The sequence below is a fragment of the Glycine max genome, chromosome 6 (genome assembly GCF_000004515.6).
Source record: "Glycine max cultivar Williams 82 chromosome 6, Glycine_max_v4.0, whole genome shotgun sequence".
Lineage (NCBI taxonomy): Eukaryota > Viridiplantae > Streptophyta > Magnoliopsida > Fabales > Fabaceae > Glycine > Glycine max.
This window is the reverse complement of record NC_038242.2, coordinates 11,133,849-11,156,908: the sequence shown is the minus strand read 5'-3', so window position 1 is coordinate 11,156,908 and position 23,060 is coordinate 11,133,849. Positions and strand designations below refer to the sequence as shown.

General features: G+C 34.7%; 3 protein-coding genes across 4 annotated transcripts; 1 reads left to right on the top strand and 2 right to left on the bottom strand.

Moving 5' to 3' along the window:
* Nucleotides 1-2,965: 2,965 nt before the first annotated feature.
* On the top strand, nucleotides 2,966-4,274 carry LOC100804392 (uncharacterized). The gene has a single exon (XM_003526715.5). It carries the CDS (start codon nucleotides 3,164-3,166, stop codon nucleotides 4,037-4,039), a length of 876 nt encoding a protein of 291 aa, XP_003526763.1. The 5' UTR covers nucleotides 2,966-3,163; the 3' UTR covers nucleotides 4,040-4,274.
* A 3,758-nt stretch (nucleotides 4,275-8,032) lies between these two features.
* Nucleotides 8,033-9,910, bottom strand: LOC100306229 (uncharacterized). Of its 2 annotated transcripts, XM_006580863.4 has the most exons (2): nucleotides 9,301-9,910; nucleotides 8,033-8,421 (listed from the first exon to the last, which is right to left on the bottom strand). In XM_006580863.4, exons 1-2 carry the CDS (start codon nucleotides 9,828-9,830, stop codon nucleotides 8,280-8,282), a joined length of 672 nt encoding a protein of 223 aa, XP_006580926.1. In that variant the 5' UTR covers nucleotides 9,831-9,910; the 3' UTR covers nucleotides 8,033-8,279. The 2 variants fall into 2 exon arrangements, with proteins under 2 accessions (XP_006580926.1, NP_001235714.1); NM_001248785.2 differs by lacking the exon at nucleotides 8,033-8,421 and having other exon boundaries at nucleotides 9,125-9,898.
* A 4,259-nt stretch (nucleotides 9,911-14,169) lies between these two features.
* On the bottom strand, nucleotides 14,170-18,900 carry LOC100777119 (two-component response regulator-like PRR95). Its single transcript, XM_003527952.4, has 8 exons — nucleotides 18,550-18,900; nucleotides 17,379-17,540; nucleotides 17,148-17,278; nucleotides 16,872-17,027; nucleotides 16,125-16,305; nucleotides 15,718-16,042; nucleotides 14,619-15,384; nucleotides 14,170-14,530 (listed from the first exon to the last, which is right to left on the bottom strand). The coding sequence occupies exons 1-8, from the start codon at nucleotides 18,773-18,775 to the stop codon at nucleotides 14,375-14,377; spliced, it is 2,103 nt and encodes a 700-aa protein (XP_003528000.1). The 5' UTR covers nucleotides 18,776-18,900; the 3' UTR covers nucleotides 14,170-14,374.
* Between the last annotated feature and the right edge of the window lie 4,160 nt (nucleotides 18,901-23,060).

Sequence of the window (23,060 nt, the reverse complement as noted above, 5' to 3'; positions counted from 1 at the left end):
TTTGACATTGCTGATGATGGTGTAAATAATAATGTAATTCTGATGACTAATTTATATTATGTCATGTTCTTCCAATGCTTAAAATTGTTTGATGAAAGTATTTGTGTCATTTTGAAGTAACTATACACTGGATTTATTTTGTGCATGGATGAATATGCTTTTGAACAACATTTCATGTCTGTTTTGGCTGATGTTTCTGCTACTTATAAGTGATAGGATTGCTTAATAGTGAAGCTGATAACTCCAATTAATTTGAAGTTTTGTAATCATATGTATATTTGCTTAATACGTTAGATATGTGATTTATACTCATATATATATTGTCTTACTTAGTGCTTGTCATTTTATTTAGAAGCAAACATAAACATTCGTGAACGCCCTACTTGATCTTTATTCATGTTCCTTCTATGCAGATGTTCTAGTATTGCTTAGGATGTTTTTAAATGCTTTGCTTGATACGAGCTTCCCTTCCGTGACTAAAGAATAACGTTTCCTTTTACATAAATATTTTCCTATTTTAAGAAGTGCTGCTGGTTTTTGTTTCCCCCTCATCAATGATAAAATCAACTGAATTACTGTTAGGTAGTAAATTGTTGCTGCTGAAATTCAGGTATAGGGCAAAGTAACTTTATTGTCTCCCCAATTTTCTTGTTGAAATCTAATTTCTCGGAGTTGGGACAATATTAAATTTATTTTAAGGTTAAAGCACAAGGTAGATGAATTATGAATACATTTTTGAACGAATCATGTATTGACCCACATGTCTCTAACTTGCTGGTTTTTTGGTGGCCTATAACTTTGCCGTTTTTATATTCGTTTTCTATCAAAGTCACTCGCTTTAGTATAGTTTCTTTACCTATATCTTCGGTCCTCTATGACGGCTTCTTTTTAGTTTTGTGTAATGGAGTATACTACCCACATGTTTTATGTCAATTAAGATTACACGTGTGTTTACTTTAACACAAATGAAAGTAACTTTTATGTGATTCTATGTTAATCGATGGAGTATCCAAACACAAGTTTCACGTGTTCTATGAGCAAATGATTATTCTTTTAAAATAAAATATTTTCCATAAGCCTCTTAAAATTGCATGATATGACACTTGTTCCATAAGCTAACTGTGCTTCATATTGTTCTTTAGTAGCATCATACATTCTGATTCATCATTATAGTTAACACTTTTGTTATCAGCCTGGACATCACCCTCTTTCAAATTGGAACTGTTCAGACATGAGCTGTTGTTGTTATAGGTAGCCATGTTTTTTGGATCATGTTTCCATTATATGTCTACATTTTTCCACAAAGTGTACGTATATTTCCATTTCCTGTTCATATTTATAGTTGGATCCTCCACCTCTGCCTCTACCTCTATCTGTTGCCTGTCGGTTTCTTGTTCTTGAATGCATTAAGAAACTTCAAGTTGAATCTGTCTCTCCCGCTAGAATATCATTAAAAAAAAGCCCTATTCAATATTAGAAAACGAATAATATATAGTCTTGTTGGCAATGGATCTTAGCATTTCTCATAGCCAGACAAACTTAACTTACTGGACATGTACAATGAGGCATTGACTTTAAGAGTTCCATTTCCTCCCACAAACAGCAATGTTCTTGGCTTAAACCATGTAATTCTTGTTGTAACTCAGCAATTCGAAAGAGATCTCCTTGAGAAAATCTTTCTTTCAAATCATTCCAGACATTAAAAACATTTTTTTTATATATAAACAACACTTTGACCCATAAAAGGTGATAACGAACCTAGGATCCAGGAATGGATGAGATTGTTGCATCTTTCCCATGCTTCATAGCTTGGATCCCCCCACATTTGGTACTCGAATCGTGTCAACAATGAATCTATATTTATTCTTTGAAATCAACGCTTGCTTCATCAATGTTGGCCCAAGTGGGAAAGTTTCTCCACTCAATGGTGGTGAAACCACAATTGCAGTAGGATTCTTGTTCGATGTACATAATACAAACTAGTGGGATTTAGAGTCACAATCGTGGATGCTCCACTTGTATTATAACCTTGCCGTTGATTCGAAGTCCACTTCTACGAATGCAAATTCCTTGCCCTCTCTGAGTAGAAGAGTTGAAGAGCTCCGATACATCAAAGCTTAAGCGAAAAAACAAGAAGAATGCAAATGAATTAAGTATAGTCTTCCATCAAAGGAAAAATACACAACTGCACGATACGTATATTACTCTGTTTACTGTTTAGCATAAATAGCTTGCCTAGTCAACAGAAGCAAAAAAAAAGAAAACATGACTTGCAGAGAAGGATATATTTAGCTATTATTTATTACACCATGTGAGACTACAGCTATAAACTAAGTTATTGTCTTTTCTTTCCTTTCTTCATCCAAGTCATCTAAGTGAGCTAATATTAATAATGAAATCACTTGATTTTCAAACTGGAAAAAAAGAAAAAAAATTAACTCGAAAAGGAAGACGTTTATTAATATCCCCCGTGTCAATCTTTTTTAACTCTTGTATGGTGCCTTCTTAATGAGTAACCTATTAAAGAATATTTTTTTTATGATAAACAAAGTAAAGCTAATCACTTTTATATTTTTTTTCTTCCAAATGTACACTTTCTCCCACTATACATGAATAAGTAACTTTGTAGTTTTATTAGCAATTGAAATGTTAGTTGAGAAGTGTTTGACTCATGCCTACCATAATAATAATAATAAACAATGAGGTGGGAAGTTTTAAAAATATTAACAAAAAAAAAAAGAGAGCAAATGCACAAGACCATTATTGGGCCTGTAAAAGATGCAGGCCACATTCTAGCGCTCCAGTCCAATTAAAGCAAAAAGTGGGACCAGAAGAGTTGACAACCACAGAAATGAGACACAGTGAGAGAAGCCACGTAACAGGAAGAAAGCCCAAATACCCCAAACCACAGAGAAGGGCAACACAAGTGCACAAGTAAAAACAAAAAAGAATATAAAAGCGCAGCAGAAGCAGAATAATAATATCTAATCCGAAAACGCAATTTACAAAGCCATACCCGACCTCTTATTTATTTTTGCACAAAACCACTTAATTTTGACCCCAACTCCATTCTCCTCTATTTTTCCCACCATGGACCTTTCCATCAACACACGCACCCCCCACACGCCGCATCATCGCTTCGCCACCACACGCCGCGGTTGAGATGTTCCCGCCGCCGACGCAGACGACCCTCCCCTCTCTGCCGGATCTCCTCCTCACGGCCCTCTCCGTCTGCTTCCTAGTCTCCTCCTCGAAGCCCCACATCGGTGGTTCCACCCGCTGCCCCTTCCCGCGTCGATTCCTCAAAATCCCCGCCATGTCCCTCACAACGATAACAACAACCTCAACATCCTCGAAAAACAACAACAACCTCAATTCCCACCTCCCTCCCCGCCGCCACAGCTTCGCGTCCCCGCAGTCGCTCTCGGAATGGCTGAAGCCGCGGCTCCCCTCGGAATCCTTCGCCTCGTGGGGCGTGAAGCCCGGTACGAAGAACGTGCACAACCTCTGGCTCGAGCTCTCCCAGGGCGAAACCTCCCTCGCCGACTCCACCCCTCCGGTTCGAACCGTACACGTCGTCCTCGTCCGCGTCACCGGAAAACACGGCAGAATCCTAGTGGAGTCGCATCAGGATTTGTCGGACGGCAGCGTTAGGAAGCGCGGGAGGCCCCTGTCGGAGAAGATGAAGCCCAACGAGGACCCCGAATCCGCCGCCGTCAGAGGGATTATGGAGGAGCTCGGGTCTGCGATTGGTGGCGGAGCGAAGAATTTTGAAATCGATGACATTGTCACCATTGATCCCAATTCGTATGAGATGAGGGTTGAAGAGCGAGATTCGGGTTCTTACCCGGGTTTGCCCGGTTGCTACGTTTTGCACACGCTCAGTGCCACCGTGGAGTGTTTGCCCGAAGGGGATTTTTGCACCTACGAGGTGGATGAGTATGGAGGGGTTTTTGAAGACAAAATTGTTGCGGATGAAGCTGTTTCTGTTAAGAAGCATTATTGGACTTGGGTTAGTGCTGATTCCATCGGCACTTGAATTCATGTAAACCTTTTTTTTTATATATAGTTGAGTTTAAGGATAAGCTGACATTTTTTTTTCTGTGTCATGTTGAAAGTTTTTATGGATATGAATATTAATACCATTACCAACAGGTTTTTTTTTACTTATATTGTAAGTATATTTGAGGTAATAAGGTGGGGAAATTATTAGAGTGAAGCTGCTACTTCTTGTACTTGATGTCAATAAAGCAGGGGTATAGAATTTGATGTAATTATGGCATTTCTTGATTCTCTTTTACTATTTTGCATTCTGGCTTTTGCTTCCGAGTTGTGTATTGGCAAATTTTGACTTGGTGATTGGGTGTGTCATGAAATGAAGCCCTAAATTGTGAGTTGCTTTTGAATGTCAATTATCCAATCTGTTAACAAGAATTTTAAAATAGCAGTGGTAGTCTGATAAGTTCTGTTAGATAAAAAATGGGCTGAATGAGTTGCTGTTAGCTTGTTACTAATGCTTTGAGCGTGTGTTGGTATCCGTGATGCTTCTCTGTCTTCTTTTCTCCATCAGAGGACTTAAATGCGTTTTATTCTTTTTGCTTCTTTATTGGCTGGAACCTTGACTGAAAAAGAAGTGTATGGGACGAGAATTCTCTTCCTACATCATGTGAATGAATTTATAAAAGTCAAGGGCCTGTTTAACTAGGATGAAGCAGTCATTCTCTCCTTACCCACCAAAAAAATGGCTTATTATAGGTTATCATGAAATAACGAATGCAACTCTTCTATTTGTCTGAACCAAGCGCGGTTACAAATTTCGATGGAATTGGTGAGGATGACCTATCCCTATTCCAACACATTTGGTCAGTTGCCATCCATGTTAGACTGAATGCGACCATTAAACACTATTATTATCATTAGAGTAGAATCCTCTCCCTTATGCATCTACATTGCCATTAAACACATCTATACTGTAAGCATCTCATAACTAAGAAGTTACTGGTCATTGCATTGTAATTTTATCAAGTTAGTATTTCTGTTGAGGTGTCGCTTCTCATTTCACTTTATCATATGATGTTTTAGAACCTTAATATCTCATAGTATTCTTTCGTTACAATTATATATGCTCTTAACTACCTAAAATAAAAGGTTGTAAACTCTTAATTACATTACATAGTTAAAAGGTTAATGCCTGCTATAAAAGTTGTTCGTAGCAGAGCTGTATTACTCACTAGTCACATTTAACAGCAGGTTCACAGACGTTCAAGCCAAAGAAAATATAAATTACAACTATTATATTGAAATAGATGCGCTTGTGTATTAATTTTGGAGAATACATAAGTAGAACCTATTATTGGTTGATCATCCACCCATAGCCCAAACATGAATCAAGCACACTAATATCTAACATCTTGAATCAAAGCTAGTCATGTAACTCCATATGTTAGACTCGATATACTATCCTCTTGTGAGAAGTGTCTAACAACACTTTGTTCAATACCAACACCAACTTGTAAACCGAGCCTAAAATGGGCTTGGGCCAAATTAGTAATGCGTCCAGCACATTTTCTATCCCAATTAACCAACCCACGTATGGGATTCAATTTGGGACCGGACGTACACATTGCATTGCGATTTTGAAATTAGCCCACACATTTGGGAACAATTAAGGTGTATTACGGAGGTTGGCTATAATCATATAGTTGTGAATTCTGTAAATAAGGTGCTTGCAGTTGCGAATACGTAATTGATTAATAAAGACAAATATTTAATACCGTGGGCATAAAAGTTTAGTAAAGGGAAAGAAAACTCAGTTAATAACGCATATTGGTTCAAGTTGAAGGAATTTGATTTCCTTTAAACAAGGTCTTCCAAGTCTTTTGAATGAAAAAATACAAAAAAATGTTAGGAGAGTATATATATCAAACGTCCAAAACCAATGTGTGTACGCGTGCATGTTATCAAAACTGTGTCATCATATGAAACAAATTATCTATTATTCCTTAATTTTGCTAAGTGTTTTAAGTAAAAATAAAAAAAAAAGAACTGTTCAAAATGCCTTCAGCATCATGAGGTCTCAGTTTTTCATTTCCTTTTTTTAAAAAAAAAAAATTGCACCATAAATTAAAACTAGTATCATTTCTAGATTTAACAGTTCTTGTAAGAGGTGATGCCCTATGCTTAACCACTAAGTCTGCTTCCCAAATTCACAGATAAAAAAAAAGGTCTTGTTCCGAAGTTCTGATTGATGAGTACCCTACTCATTTGCGTATATACTAATAATGGATGAGTAGGGGTTTGAAGTTGGAGATAGTAGAAGCAAGGTGTAAATATGTAATAGACTAATAATATGCACACAACTTTTTGACAAATATGTGGATACCTTCAAAAAGTACACCGTATTTATGCAAACGAAGTTGAATTTTTGCGGTAATTTAGTAACCAACGTGTTGCCTAACATTTGGAAGCGACTTTCATGTCCATAAAAGGCGTTGCACATCGATTTTTCAAACGTCAAGTATTAAACTAATTAGCTCAGCAGCACTTCGAAATTGCTTGTCCTTAACAATGAAATCAACAAGCAATTATTGGGTCACACCTCTTGCCTCAACGTCAAGGTACAACTTTTTTTAGGTCAAGTTTGATAGAACTTTAGTCTCATTTATAATTAACATTTAAACCTAAGTTATGTTACAGTATTTTGTTTTATCGTCAGAAAAAACAATTTTCATACTTTCTGAAAAATTAAAAAAAAACATATGTTCTAGTAATATAATTTTCTCAGATGTTTCAAAATTAATTTTATCCAACTCCTCTCTATAAATCGGGCGAGGACTATGTTCTTAATTATATTCTTGCTTTACAGGCAAAGTGTAATATTTGTTTCGCATTACTTTCAATTTACTCCAATTTTTGTGTAATAGTTACTTACGTACATGATTTGCATGCAAAGACGTAATGTTAAAAAATGATGCACTGCTGGTCTATTTATCTGGGGGAAAAAAGAAGACAAAAAAATGAATAGTTATAAAAAAAATGTCTTATTGAAGGAAAAATAAAATGAAAAAAAGAGAAGAAGCTTTTAACTTTTTATAAAATTAAAATAAAAAATTAAAATTTTCTCTCTTTTCATTTTTTAAATTCAAAATTCAATTTGTTTCTACTTAATTTTATTTAATTTCTTTCCTCTCAAATAAACAATGGGATAGCTTGTGTCACATGCATGGTCTAAATAATATGTTACTTGAAGACATCATGATTTCAAAGTTACTTTTTTTATAAAGAATTTCTGTTGAGGTAGGTTTCCGTGTTGGCTGACTTTGTTTATCAAAGATCCTAAGTGGGACAAGTATTTGCAATAAGGCTTGTTTGAATTGTTACTACTTTCTACAATTCTACTCAATGTGGAAGAGGGCTTCCTCATTTTGAAGACTGGCATCTGTATTTTGTATCACCTTGATTAGACCAATTAAAATTGGGAACTTTTAAATTGCTTTATGTGCTTACATCTTTTGGGACTTGGGAATTTGGGTGGAAGTGCTTGCTATTGTCATGTTTCTTTGTTTACGCTGCCATTTTCACGTTAATATCAGTTCCCAATTGTAGGTAGAGATTTTTGGCTTTTATAATCCTGAAAAAGCTATCTGACTTTACAATATTTGAGCCACTATAGATTTATATTAGAAGAGCAATGTGATGAGACTTAAGAGAAACGATCTGATTTAAAACTAATTACCAAACTATTGCTGCTGCTTTAACTTTTGTAGGTTTACACTTCAGGCATCTGTTCGGTAAGTCATTACTCATTAGCTGTCAATCAACAATACATATTCCAAATACTATATGTGTAATGATGCAATTTTCAAAGATTTAATTTATTCCCTTCATAATACTAATTTTTAGATTGTAAAAATTTCTCAAAAAACAAAACTTTCTTAATTAAGATGAACGCAAATAACAAAAGCTGCAGAAATATAAATTTTGTTAACTTGATTTCAAATACGAAGTGAAAGAAGAAAAAAATAGAAGCAAGTGAGAAAAACTGGATTCCTTGAAGAAGAGTACTTTTACAATAAAAGGAAGTAATGCTTTGTTGCCAGAGATAATTTCACCAAGTAAATTTAGTCTAGAACAAATCAAGATTCTTCACTAATCAAGGTTTTGCCTTTTTGATTTTCAAAACTCCTAATTTAATCAGCGTGGAGTCCTCAATTTGAATACTTCTGAAGTGCCCAACAACAACCACCCAAACCTTTTGACTTAGTCATATGAATATTTAATCAGTATTCATGGGACAAATGGTTAAGCACAAAATATTCAACTGGCAGCTTCAGAATATGCATGTAACAATGAATTCCGAAAATGCTGGCATAGACGCATAGATGAAAGAGTAGCTCTTGGTAATCAATGCGTGACAAAATGCTGAAATTCAAAAGAGAAAGTGTTTTAACTATCAGTCCCACATGCTTGGCCAATATCATCGCTTGGGTATTGCTCAAAAAAGACAGAAAAATGTAAGCTGATTCATGGTTACCAAAAGTTTGATTAAAGTATACCATACATGATTCTTAAAGGCAAGAAATTGACATGTAAAATCTGCAGATTCTACAAAGAAAGCTACCAATTTCCTCCCTTTTCTTTCACTCTCTCTTCTCCGAATCTCGTCTATAGATTCTTGAATCAAAGTTAGTTTTTTTTCTTCGCATCCACAAAATAACCAAAGAAACAAAACAAAACAAAACAAAGGTGACCCCAATATCTACTCATGCATCCACTTCCAAATTAAAGCCGCTAGAGAGATACCATCATGAAATCCAACAATCAAACTCTTTTTCGTTTCTATTTTCTACCATCACGTGTAGAGCAAAACAAATTTCAATAGATAGTGGGAGAAAAAAAAAGAGAAAGAGAAAGAGATGATGAAACTAAAAGCAAAGAGATAAGATTAACCATCTAATACGCATCCTCTTTTCATAATCACTCACAAAGTGTAACTTTTTGTCCTATCATTCACATATATTTTTATTATTTACAAATCACTTATAGTGGCTGCAAAATAACGCTTCAATACAAAGCCAAGCAACAAAATCTACTAACAAGAAAACTTGAAAAACTCGCCGTGATATATATGAATAGTAGATTATAATTTATATCATTTATATGTTGAAGTTGTTAGTAAGAAGATCATGCTGAGTTTAACTTTAAAGTGTGGTGGAACACTGAGCCCCTTGCTTTGAAGTGAGAGGCCCAGCAGGAATAGAGGGTCCAAAGGCATTGATAGCAACACAATTAACATTGAACCTGTAACGTCCAGAGACCCATGTTCCCACTTTCCAACGAAGCTTTCCATTGGCTTTGAGATTCAAGACTAGTCTTCCAACAATTTGATCACGACCAAGTTCATAGCCAAGAGACGGAGCCACGGGTAAAGCATTTCCCACCAAAGAAGCTGTTATGAGATTACTCTCTTCTTGGCCTTGATAAAAGGGTGGCACAGGGGTATCACCAGTAATTTGTTGGCCCTTGTAGGTTGCATAGAGTTGAATCTCGTCGTAGTAAATGCCAACTTTCTGGTTTGGGTTTTTGGAGAGGAGGGTGAGTTGGATGGAGGAGTTGAGGTTTGGGCCTGAAAGGTTAAGTTGGAAGATGTCGACTTCTTTGAGGGAGAATTGAGGCTTTGCAGGGTGGAGGATGAGCCATATAACAAGTATTAGTAGTAGGATTGTGATGAAAAATGCTGAGAAAGTGAAGTAGATCTTCTTGTAGTTCTTGATTTTTAGTCCTTCTTTGTCAGCACAGTGTTTTGGAGAGGTTATTGTTATTTTAGACATTTGTGTGTGAGAGAAAGAGGGGGGGAGAGAGAGAGTTGAAAGATGAAAGAAGGGATGTTTACAACGTTAAGGAAGAGGGGTCGGAGGGGTTTATAAAGAGAGCAGAAAGTAACAATTATTATGCTTTTGACGGGTAGCACTAAGCTTCCCCTTGTGGTGATTAATTAGTTTACAATAATACTAATTATCATCAGATATTAAAGTCGAAAGCTTCTGGAAAATTGCTTGATTTAATAATATAGGGGAATTCTGGCATGGCACAGAGGCACGCGTCTTATTAGTGTGGGTAAATCCAACTGTTAACTTTGCTGAAAAAATAGCATTACTTTAGGCTTCTGATCAAGCATGTACACTTGTTCACCTTCTTTTTAAAAGAATAATAATGCTATTTAAATATAATTTTCTCCACGTCAATTCGTATAACATACTACTATTTACTCTTCTTTTAGTAATAAAACTAGAAAAAAAGTGAAAAACGCATATTCTAATATATTTTTTTCATTTTACTTTCTCTAATCAAGAGAAGTATGTAATTGGTGAAAAATATAACATGCAAATTATAAAACTTACATTTGTAATCAAACGGTCCTTGAATATGTATGCACTTTGGGACACATAGAGTAATCTATTTTGAACGTGTAATTTGGTGCAGCTGAACGACACTACACCATTCTCCATAACTTTTCCCTACCACATGTTTTTTTTAATCAAAATCTTTTGCAAGGGATTGACGAGCGAAGTTTCAGTGGTACAACGCAAGCTTTAGCCTTTTCCCCGGAAAACAAAATGTGCACGTTCTACGCTCATAGTTTTGAAAGGTTTAAGAGCAGCATAAACTTTACACATTCACTGTAGAAAGCCTATAATGTAACCTAGTTATGTTAATGTAATAGGTATTTAAGGTTGTTTCCACAGTACTTCTATACTTCCTTTTTTAAGGCCGTAAACCACTTTGGTCGTTTTCACACTTTTGTTGTAATGAGATGATTGAGACTGCCATACAACACTAAGAACCAAATTTGTGGCAATAACTGTCCCCAATCCAACCTGTTCTTTTTGGCGCAATCGGGTCCGCGGTAGCTTACTTTCTCAAAAGATCTATTTCAGCCAAAAACTTTGTTTAAGCAATTTAAGCCAAAAAAAAAGTGCAAGCTGAATAGAAGTTTCAACCTACTTATAATTCCATATGAACTTCGATATTAAATACTAACTTTCAAGTATTCAATAAAATGGCGTTACTTGAATTAGCTCTGAATTAAAAGTGTTCCACTTCTCTATGCAACATTACCAATCAAAACTTCTAAGTAAACATCTTATCTTGAAGTTGTTTTTTTATATTGCTTGCTTTCTTAGACATAACAAAGTTTTGTAGTGACAAAAGTAACAAGACTAAGGAACAATCAAACAATAGCATGGTAAAGACGAAGCCAATAATAAGCCACATGAAGTGCAAGTCACTGGTGGTGATTACCAACTGTAATCACAGAAGTGAGACACGTGGCACACAAGAGGGTACGCCATAATTCAGTGGGCCCCAAGTCCTCACGTCTTCAGTATCACATATAACGGATGCCCTATTGCCCTGTGATACCTTAGATAACGATATTTTGGGAATTGCAATTTTTTATGATACTCTATGGTAGTATATACAATATGATACTGCCACAATGACCTGAAGGAAGAGGATACGATGATACGGGATAACTCTTTAAGCAATAATGGGTGATTAGAAAAGAAAGGTAAAAGCAATGCTTTTCTTAAAAGAGCCGTAGAGGAAATAGCCCAAATAGCCTTTGTCGATGATTGGAGATATGGTACAAATGGCCAAGTGGCATGTTCTCTTGCTTGTGCCGATTGGAAACTATATCATCCTACAGTCGCATAGTATGATGTATAATTCAGAAGATTACTGAGACTTGTGGCTGTGATGATTTTCTAGTTAAGGGCCGGCCTTAGTTTTCATCGTTTCATTTGCTTGATTGATATGATCATGACTAGTCTTCAAAGTCTTGATAAACTTTTAAGTAGTAGATTAAACAAATAAATAATTAATTAAGTAAAGGATTACCAAGTGAAGTTTCATCATACATATCAATACATGGTGATGGTGGACCATTTTATTGCTTTAATTTTCTGTCACTTTCCCATTTAGGACCCTTCTAGCTAGGAGTTTAGATACTACCGCGGAGACGTTTGACATTAAAAGTTCCTTTTCCAGTTATTATTGAGTATTAATCCCTTCAATCAATAGAAATTGATGACCCCATGGCGTAGTTGTTTCTCCTCTTCTCAGCTGTTAATTTCTTTTTGTTATGTCTTTGCTCATGGACCATAATGACTCCCATTATATTCAGATTATTTAAGAAGGGGCAAATAATACTTTGCTTAGTTTTATTTGACATTAAAGGTTCCTTTTTCAGATATTATTGAGTATTGATCCCTTCAATCAAGAGAAGTTTATGACCCCATGGCCTAGTGGTTTCTCCTCTTCTCAGCTTTGTTTCTCAATTTCTTTTGGTCATGTCTTTGCTCATGGACCATAATGACTCCCATTATGTTCAGATTATTTAAGAAGGGGCAAACAATATTTTGCTTAGTTTTATTGGGAGATAAAATACAACTTCTGCACCTCTAATTACGTTGCTTTCTATCTTATTTTTGCTTTCATTTTCTGTATTTAGAAATTATTTTGCATCCTGACTCTAATTTGAATTAAAATGGATGGATTCACTTAAAGGACAAAATACACCCATAACTTTTCTTTTTACTCAAAACATAAACTTGAGACCTCAATACTTGCTCCTTATACTAACAACTGTATATTAAGGTGCAAATCTCTAGCAATGAAACAAACCTGAGAAACCAATCAAATAGGCTAACTGTATGTGCTGCTAAAGCACTAAATAAAGTGAATCATCTATTCATCTTCAAATTTGGTGGTTGGGAAGTACAGGCAAGGAAAGATGGTGGGGGACTGAGTTGTTTAAACTTTAGACAACCTTTGGCATTATTATTTCCAGAATGCCAAAGGGTCCCCTGATGGATTTGGCTACTAGCATTTGTCCATTTCTTAAGTATGTATTCTGTTCCTGTCTACATGCATTTCTTCTCAATTTTTATCCACAAACCTAATAGAGAATGGAAATGCTTTATTGCTGCCTGCAATTCTTGAACGCAAGTACGATTCAACTACGCAATTCAAAAATTCAGGTGACAAGGATCCGAACTCCGATAATACCATGTGAAAAAGGAATTGTTTTTAAGCTCTGCGTTTTGTTTTACTTCTTTGTATCCATAGAAAGAGTATGTTTGGATAAATCTTAAAAAATATTTTAAAATAATATATGTTAAAATTTTCATGATATAATTATTTTAATAAAAAATCACAAAGCTACCTTTTCTAACTTGAGAAAAAATAGTATGAAATAAACTTCTCTAATTTTCTTTAAATTCCTGAAACATTTTTTTGTTTAGAAAATATTTTTCTTGAAAAGACCTATTTTTAAAATAATATATGATTTCCATAAAAAAATTAATATACGATTAAATTACACTCCATCAATATTTAGAAAATACAATTTCTTTTTCTGATAAATAAGTATATTATACTACTATCTATGTTATACTTAAATTCATTTTAATCTAAATGAATTTTACAATGATACTTTTTTCTCTCAATAATTCTCAATACAACTAATTCCAAACCTTTATTATCAAAAGTAAAATAATATATATATATATATATATATATATATATATATATATATATATATATATATATATACAAAGCTTCAAAAATAATAATAAGAAAGCTTAAAATTTCATTTTAGCTCTTTTAAAAACTTAAAATTATTAATAGTAGTCCAAATTAACTCTCAATAACATTAAAAATAGTCTAAGGGAAAGAAAGTGTTTTTATAATATGGATAAATAATTATTTTGAATTACATTGAAAGGTTGGCCACAAACTTCGAAATAACATGGCAAAGCCTTAGAAAGATAGACGGCGTCCTGATATCATGCAGCTTCCAATGGAAATCAATCTTCTTTTTCCATTTTTCAATTCTCCTTTAGTGGGGAAGGAATATGGGTAGTGGTGGTGGGACGGGAATCATTTTCGAAACTCTTTCAAGTGCACTCTTCAAGAAAAGTTTGCTTGCTAAACCTGCAACCACCTTAAGGTAAACCGATTTTTTAAATAAAAAAAAAAGGTGCAAGTTTTGAATAAAATATAAATGTTAACTGGTAGTGGTAGTTATTATAAAAAAATTATAATGCTATTGTAGTAAGTAAAAACTCTTACAAGATAAAAAATCAGTGAGTCCCTGTAAGTAAACAACTCCTTATAAATAAATAAATAATGATGCACGAAGATCCCTAAAGACTGTAAAATTACAATGATATACATCAGGTATATTATATATCACGATCTACAGAAAGGGCAAATGAGAAAAACGGTTTTAGAAAGCATATACAGATCAAGTGCTTCTGGTATTTAAGGATTCGGGAAAACAAAATTTTGAAGCAACTATATACTAAGGAATTCATGCTCTCCTCTCCAGTGTGTCAGAAATATGTGAATGATCATATTCTTTGCAATCTTTTTCTGCAACAAGAGGATCAGGATGCACTTGACGCACAAATTGTCCTTTCACTCTGGGACGCTGCTCTGCTAGTTTCTTTCTGCTCTCATATCGAACCTGTTAAAAAGTATAAGAAAAAAGTTAGCATATTTTGAAACAATGATAGTCATTGTATAATATAAAAGTTATACTGGTAGTGGCAAACCTTCTTCTCATAGCATCTCTCTTTCCTTTTCAAGCGGAATTTGTTTAGAGCTGCTTCTCTTTGGATAGATCGATGAGAGTTTGCATTGCTTGTGAGGTCTTTATGCTTGCCCTCTGAAGCTGCCCAGACAGTGTTAACTTGATCAACATTGCTGCTACTTCCACAGTTGCTTCCATAACCAATGCTGTTAAGATGGCTTGCATTTCCATTGCAGAAACTACTTGAAACACTTTGATCAGTGGTAGGAGAGATATGTCCTTGATCTTCTGCATTTTCTGATTTGTGCTCCTGTGTGTACACAATGTGGTTTTGGGTGGTGTTTCCATTTGGACCACCAGGTTCATAAAGCTGCTCTGAACTACTCTCTTTCATATTTGACTGATAAAATGCATTGACTTGAAAGTTTGGTTCAAGGAGCATAACTGAATTTGGACTTGGCATTGCTGGTGAACCTGACTGGGCACGAAACACTGAAGGAAATACAGAACCATAGGTTGTGCATAGATCATTGAACCTTACACCCTTTACAGGAATTGGGAGAGAATGCCCTGGCTGGGAGTGTGAGGTTGCAAGTTCAGGTTCTTTTGATTGGACTGTAGTTGGAGACACGATACATCTTTGCATACTAGGTGTTGAACTATCTGAGTTGCAGCCAGTAGCGATGCGTGAGATGTTTTTTTCACAATTTGCTATCTGTTGTCTTTGTTGATCAGAGAAGTTAATTAACACTGCAGGCGTCGAGATTTGCAATTGCCTGTTAGTATACCTGCATGAAAATCCATTTCAATGATAAGCATTTAGAAATATAGAAATTCAGCAGGGCAGTTACCACCTCTTCCCCATCCTAAAAAGGAAACAAATCAAACTATGTAAAATTTATTTATCAAAACTTAAAATGTTTACATAGTTCTGAGAATATTTCCACTCTAGTTAGTTTGTTTAAGATGCAACATCCCTTGAACTCATTTGTAGTAAATTAAATAAATAAGGAAGATGTGCAGACAAATACAAGCAACCAACTGATTCTACCAGATAATGAGAACTGGAAGTAACTTCAAAAAGATTTAAAATAAGAATAACAAGGGTTTTTAGCAGTTACCGCTTGAAAGCTGAAGCATTAGAATGCATCAGGGTGTGCCTTTCTTCAGTGAGTTCATTCTCAAAGCTGCTGGGACGAGATCTTCTCAGAGAAAGATCCAATTGAGGAGAAAGGTCAAACTTGCCCGTGCAATTAACTGTGGAATTTTTCAGGGTGCAGATTGGATGAGTATGAAATGCTCCAATGAAGTCAATGGCTTCCTTGGAAGAGTTCATTTGAACATAGTGATTGTCATGAGCCTCACCACTGATGCCATTCCCAAAATGCTCTGGATCAGCATCAGTTGTGCTTGCCTCACCATTTTTGCAGATGCTCACATTTAATCCTAAACAGAAAAATAAGTTAGGTTAAATTTTGGATATTCTTCCTTATCAAGTAATGGTATAAGTAAAGAAGCAGAAACTTACCTCCAGCATGACTGGCATGCATCATTAATGTCTGGCCTAAGCGAATGCTTGTTTCAACCTGTTGTGTCTCTGTTCCACTTGGATACGCTTCCCCACATTTCAGCGGAGAAAATTCCTGGATGTTATCGATGTTATCGACAGGGCCACTCTCAGCTTCACAGTCAGGCTTCGTACAAGAGCTCTGCAACAGAAAGCAATCATTTAGTCTCTACATGAAAACTTCATATAGACAACCCATACTGAAAGAAAATTTCTTTTAACTATAAGAGGTTTATAAAAATACATAAATATCTACTGGCAAACATTATGCATTTGACGTATACTGACTAAATGTAAATTTTTAGAGGACTGCTGCCATTCCCAAAGGTGTTTGGCTTTTGGTAGTATTCCAAAGCAGTTAAAAAGAAAAACTGCATAGGAAATAACTGGTGGACAATTTCAGACATTGATATGATAGAATTTCCAAGCTTAACAGAGATTAGCATGCAAAAGTGTCAACATTGGAGACTATTACGAATGTAGTATCATATTATCCAAGCATCTTAGAAGAAACATTCTCATTTGCAATGAATTAACCAAGAAAAGGAAATAGAATGATAATTAGATGATTCCATCGAAGCTCTACAGCCCCTGGCTAGTCAAGTGATATACCTAATGTACTTGATGGTGTTGTTCTTTGTCTTTGCTACAAATGTCTTCAAATAACTGCAATAATATTAAAAAAAATTATAGGTCTGGAAAACTAACCTGTGCATCACTTCCTTTCTCAATTAATTCCATATTTCTCTGAATGCAAGCAGCATCACCACTTGAACGATTACTAGCAGCATTATTTTCTGCAGTGGCTTCAACCTTCTGTTGTGCAACACTCTCATCTTGGGGACCATTAATGCCTGTGGTTGACTGACAGAGAAAATAAATAATAAATTAAAATTCAATCAGTTGTCAATAATATATTAATATCTGAGTATTTAAGTAAAAAAAGGAAAAAAGAACTGAAAAATGAATGAATAGAAGTCCTACTGATTGTCTTCTCCAAACATGTTGCCACAAGTTCCTCAATTCATTTTTTCTAATGGGCTTAACAAGATAATCAGCAGCACCTCTCAACATGCATTTGTATACTGTGCTAATTGAATCTTGGGAAGACATCACTGAAAAACATTAAAAAAAATGCAGATCAGTTACTTGAGGTATTATTAACAAAGCTGGAAAATTCCATAGCAGCTAAAACATTTATCTTGGATATCATACTTATAACAGGGATGTTTTTGCAAATCTCGTGCTCCATAATTAATGTGAGAAGTGCATAGCCAGATACGGATGGCAAATCCACTTCTGTCAGAATTAGATCAACATTGTGTGGTCTTCCCTTCAGTAATTCCCACGCCTTCAAGCCATCAGGAACAGCAGCCACTGCTCAAAGCAGATGAACAAAGTTATTTTGAAGTTCTAATATTGTGTAAATTAGTTTCAAGTACTTAATTTTCTCACATTAAAAGTTTCAAACAAGAAGAAAGGTCAATAATAGAAATTTCATGGCAAATAGACAACTGAAAATAATTATATCATGTAAGAAAACAATTGTATCACTATCATGTAAGCCTGTAGTTTCCAGACTGCCAAGACTCTTAAAGCAAGTGGAAAGGAGCCATTAGATCCTTAGACTTTCATTGAACCCAGATCCCCATCACATAACCTGTAAGAGAATAGATAATTTCTTTAAAAAAGAAAAAAATATTACAACTATATAAAATAAACAAAAAGGCCCATGTTTTGTGCACACAATTTTTCACTTCTTTCCCTAATTTTTTTTCTTTTCAATATTAAATCCTCATCATAAGCTTTTAGACTGCTGGCACACTTTATAATACCGAAGATCATATGTCATTCCTTTCTCAAATTGGGACTCAGAAGTCTTGAATATACTAATAGCTTCTTCATCTTGCTCTTTCTTCCCCCTTTTCATTGGGTCTGGTCAATACCCTTAATGACAAAGACCCCAGAAAAGAAGCCCATGCTTACAATCAATCAAATTCACGGTTTCATCCTTCAAAAAATCAGAAGAGTGACAGAGGAAAAAGCAGAACAATCCGACCAAATCTACACACGCTTTATTTTAAAATAAGCAACTTAGCAGCAAGCCACAAAAACAGGAAATTGAGCAGAGACAAACATAATGCAAACATAGCAAACAAACAGTACAAGTTTAGTTGCATAAAAAAAAGTAAATTATAATCTTGACCATAAAAGAAGCAACAAACAAGCAAGTTCCATATCCAGGTCGAGTCGAATGAATAAAATAAACAAAAAAAAGAAAAAACAAACACAAACCCGAATTCACACCAAAGAACGAACAAATAACCAAAACAGAACTATCCTGATGAAATTAAAGGAAAGAAGCAATAAAAGAAGGTGGTGTTACCTTTGTAGCTGCATTTTCTGAGAAGCGCGGCAATAATCTGTCTGGTGGAATCATCTGCTTCAACCAATAGCACCCTCAAAATCATCTTGGGCAAGAACTTCTCCCACCTCATAAAGCCCTTCAAATGAGCAGCACCACCCTTGCTCCCACTTCCACCACTATCTTCCTTCGCAAGCCCCTCCACTCCCAGTGAGTTCTTCTCTCCACTCATCACCACCTCTGGCATGGAATGGTACTATAGCATCAGAATTCAGAATCTGCTGGGGAACCAAACCAAAACCACTCTGAACAAGCACACAATATCTCGTATCGAAATTTGGAGGGTAAAAAATAAGAAAGCAACAAAGAAAAAAGGCGATATATGGAAGAAAGGTTGGACAGGCACAGACACCGTTAAGTTTAACAGCGGGAGGATCGAACGGCGTGGGATGAGACACGAGCGTTAAACGACCTCGGATCCAACGGCTGCCGAAAATATCCTGGTTTGGGAAAATATCTAGACACTTGGAAGAGGTGGCCCACATGATCCACGTCAGCAATGAGATCTGGTTTTCGACCAAAGATCTAAAGCCAAAAAGCCATTGGGTTCTCGTGGGTGGGTTTGGTGGTGGATATTTTTTCACCCGCTTTTTTATTTATTTATTTCTTTGGTTCTTATTAACTTCGCTTCTTTCCAAAAAATATCCGAATTTCATTTCATGTGGATATTTTATGTGTGGGACAATTGCCGCTGAGTGGGCCCCGCCGGCAGAAAAGATATTAATTTAAACCCACTCTCTCAAAGATATTTTTGAGTGCTTTGAGGCTGCCCATGTATCACATGGACGACACCGAGACACGTGGCTCTGTCCTAGGGGAGAGTCTCGTTTTGTGGCTTTGAAGTTGTCAAACGCTATCTACGAGGAGGGGAGCTCCTCACGCGCCCACTGTCTTTCGTGCTGGATACTCGCTCCTCCGTTGGAGGAAAGTCCACGATTCAATGCGTGAAGTGGCCTGCATGTTCATTTACCACCCTAGTCCCTAAGCTTAGATATGGGATGACGTTCAAATCAACCCAAGGACACTTTTCTAAATCTTATTGCCTCTCATTACAGAGTCTTCTTCTTATCCAATTATTAACCATTTCATTTTTCTCTCTCTAAATTCCCAAACTACCCTACTTTTAAATGTTTTGACACTTATTCCCATCTCTAGAAGCCTACTGTATTTTGTTTTCGGTGATTTGTCTTTCTGCATTTCTTTTCTTCTCCTTTTTAGTCTTCGATTTTTTTTTTTTATTCTAACTCCATTTCTTGACTACCAAAGACCTCTATTTCTTGTTTATTAAATTTTATATATTATTGAGTTCTTACAATAATTTTATTTAATGAAAAGCATATATAGCTTAGTTTTATAGATAACTTAATTGGTATCAGTACCTATTGTGTAATATGCTCGTGTTGGCTCAAGGCACAACTTGTGCTTTGAGTTGGTTCAAATAAATATATACACTTTGCTTATAAAAAAAAATGGTACTAGTAGTTTAGTTCAAATCACCGCATACAAATAAAAGAACAAATATTGAGGAAACGTTTTTTCACGGAATAATATTACATTCTTAGGAATATGAAAATTAAATATATTAATTTTTAGTATATTTAAAAACATGTTTAATTACGTTTTAATATTCTTAGAATTATTTTTAAAATTTAAAATAATTCAAATAAAAATAAATAAAAGTTGCATGTGTATTTATAGAATAATTTTTCATATTCTCACGTGAACATCCCATTTTTATCCCTTTTGGTAAGAATAACAGTTTGAAAAAAAAAAGTATATCATTCTTAAAATAATGACTTTTCACGAACATCATAAAATGAGTTTCATTAATACTTGAGAATAAGTTTTCAAAACTTATAACAAGCATAAAAAATTCATATTCTAATGTTTACATTTTCGATAAAAAAAAATTAATTCGTGAATCAAATGCATTCTAAGATAAATACTTTTTTCCCAATGCATGAATAGAAGAAATCTCTTTTAAAACAAATAGGCAAATGATCAATGTATCAGACAAAATAATCCTCCCGTTATGGTTTTATTAATCCAAAAGATTTGCTAAAGCTCAACATTGCTGCTGCAATCTTCCACGACCAGTGTTGTTTCAGTGCAGGTCATTGAAGTTGATTGCAAGTCATTGGTGGATGATTTATGGAGTTGTAATGCTATTATTAAAAGTTAGAAGTTTTTAGAAATTTGGTATTATCTTCTAATAACAAACTAATATGTATGTAAGTTTATTGTTTTTTATAATAATTCTTAGTATAAAATATTTTATACAGTCAATTAATAAGTGATTATGATAAGCATAACTTTTAATAATTAAGATAAAAATGTTTATTTTGTTTTTTTTTTTTCAAAATCTAAAGATTCGGAAAATAGCTTTGGTTTGAAGTCACGCTAATTAGCTTATTTTAAGAGGACTTGAACTCATGATCAAATGTCGCTAAAACTACTTTGGTTGGTATGAGATATTAAGCTATAATGTATACTTCTCTTCTCTATAGAAGTTTCAGGGGTGAAGCTTTATTTGGACTAAACTTGTATTTTGAACAAGGAAATATTTCCATTTTTTATTTATTATTTTCCACAATAGTATATTATTTATTTCCTAGTAAGTTATAAACTATAAACTTTCTTTCATTTTGCAGCAAAATTTTGTTTTCCTTGAAAATGCTACTTTACATTTCTAAAAACTAATTTATCTGTGTTAATTTTTTATATATGATCGAGATCAATATTTAAACACGTGACCAATATTTATTTAGTATTGATATTCAGAAAAAAAAATTAGTATTGATTAATAACTGCTTTTTTGGTGGCAAACAGGGGCTGAATTGATTAATAAGTGATTCTCATTAGTTGCTGATGTTGACTTTGCATACATAGAGCCTAAAGTTTTAAATAACGATCTTATTATGCTAGAGAACAAAGTCATATGTATTCGGCTATTCATCTATTTGTAGGAAGAGCAGCTTGAAGACAAAAAGAAAAGGCACTGTTTCAAGAGCAGCATTCTTCAGGGATAGTTTAAATGTTTTATTTTTATATTTTAGGTATATTACATTAACATTCAATGATGCTTATTTAATTAGAATTTGTTATTATGCGTGTGGGACATATAGATCAACTAATTTGGTCTATTGATTGTTATTAAGACGAATATTTAAATTCACAACTGCCCTCGTATAAATTATGTAAATGTTTTATCACTAACCCATTGCGATTGGCTTGAAATTTTATTTGATGGAGAAACTGTTCGCACTCCTGTACTATATAGATGTACCTCTTTGGTTATAAAATCTCTATATACATTAATGGCCCTAGTTGTTGCATGACGAATACTGGAGGAGAGAAGATATTTTCTTTTCTAGAGTAAATGAAAATGATTCATAAAATAGCTAGTATATACTACCTAAATTCAAATTGAACAGCAACATATCCAATTCATACGATAGGTTTTACCTTCAGGAAAGAGATAAAGCAAGCTCAAGAGATTAAAAATTCCCTATTAAGTGGCACTAACACAAAGTACACTTATAAATGAGTATTTCCTCTATATTATGGTGATAATGTAAATTACTTTTACGGGTGTAGTGCACTAGTGGCTAGTGCCCGATTTAATACGAAAAGTGGACAAGGGAAGAAAAGAATGATTTGCTCTTCTGATCCGTATTAAGTAAGAAAAATGTTTCATGAACATCCTAAATGTTATAAGACACATAAAAAGAGAAAAGGCTATAGATATTATAGGATTTACATGATGAGATAGGAAGAAATAAGAAATAAAATAAATAAATGTTTATGTATCATTCTGCATTAGCTAAAGAGCTGGAAAGCCACGTGCATGTGAGCATGCGCAAATTAAGGGCGATGAACTTGGCCTAAAGTTTTTTATTGCAAGCTACAACGAAAGCAACAGAACACAATGCAATGCTGATCAAATAATTTGCACAACTTAGGACGAGACGGTTTCTGACCCAGCATACCAAATTCTTTTTTGGGGGCAGCTTTTCATAATGATATTTGAGCAAAGAAAATACATGAGTGTTGAGTGTTGCTAGGTGCACCCAGCATTCTTTAAAAATGGTAAAATTACTCTTGTTAATTTCTCCCCTTACGGATCAAGTTGATCTGTAAAAGACTTACGAATCAAGTTGATTCATAAGTCTTAAAAATTAACTTACGGATTAACTTGATCCATAAGGAATATTTTTGTCTTTTCGTGGTTAGTGCTGGGTGCATCAACAATAATACTGGGTGCACCTAGCAGCACTCAAATACATGAGATGCCTGTGCTGCGGCCCGTAGTGGCCATTTAGCCCGTGACCCGTGTGGGCTATAGGCTTTTTTAATATAGAGCCCAATTAGATGTGGGGCTTTTCATTCCTAACTGCATAACTCACGGGCTAAATGAATTTGGTGTGCAGGTTAACATTATTGTAGAGTTGGATATACGAGTAACCTCTAGT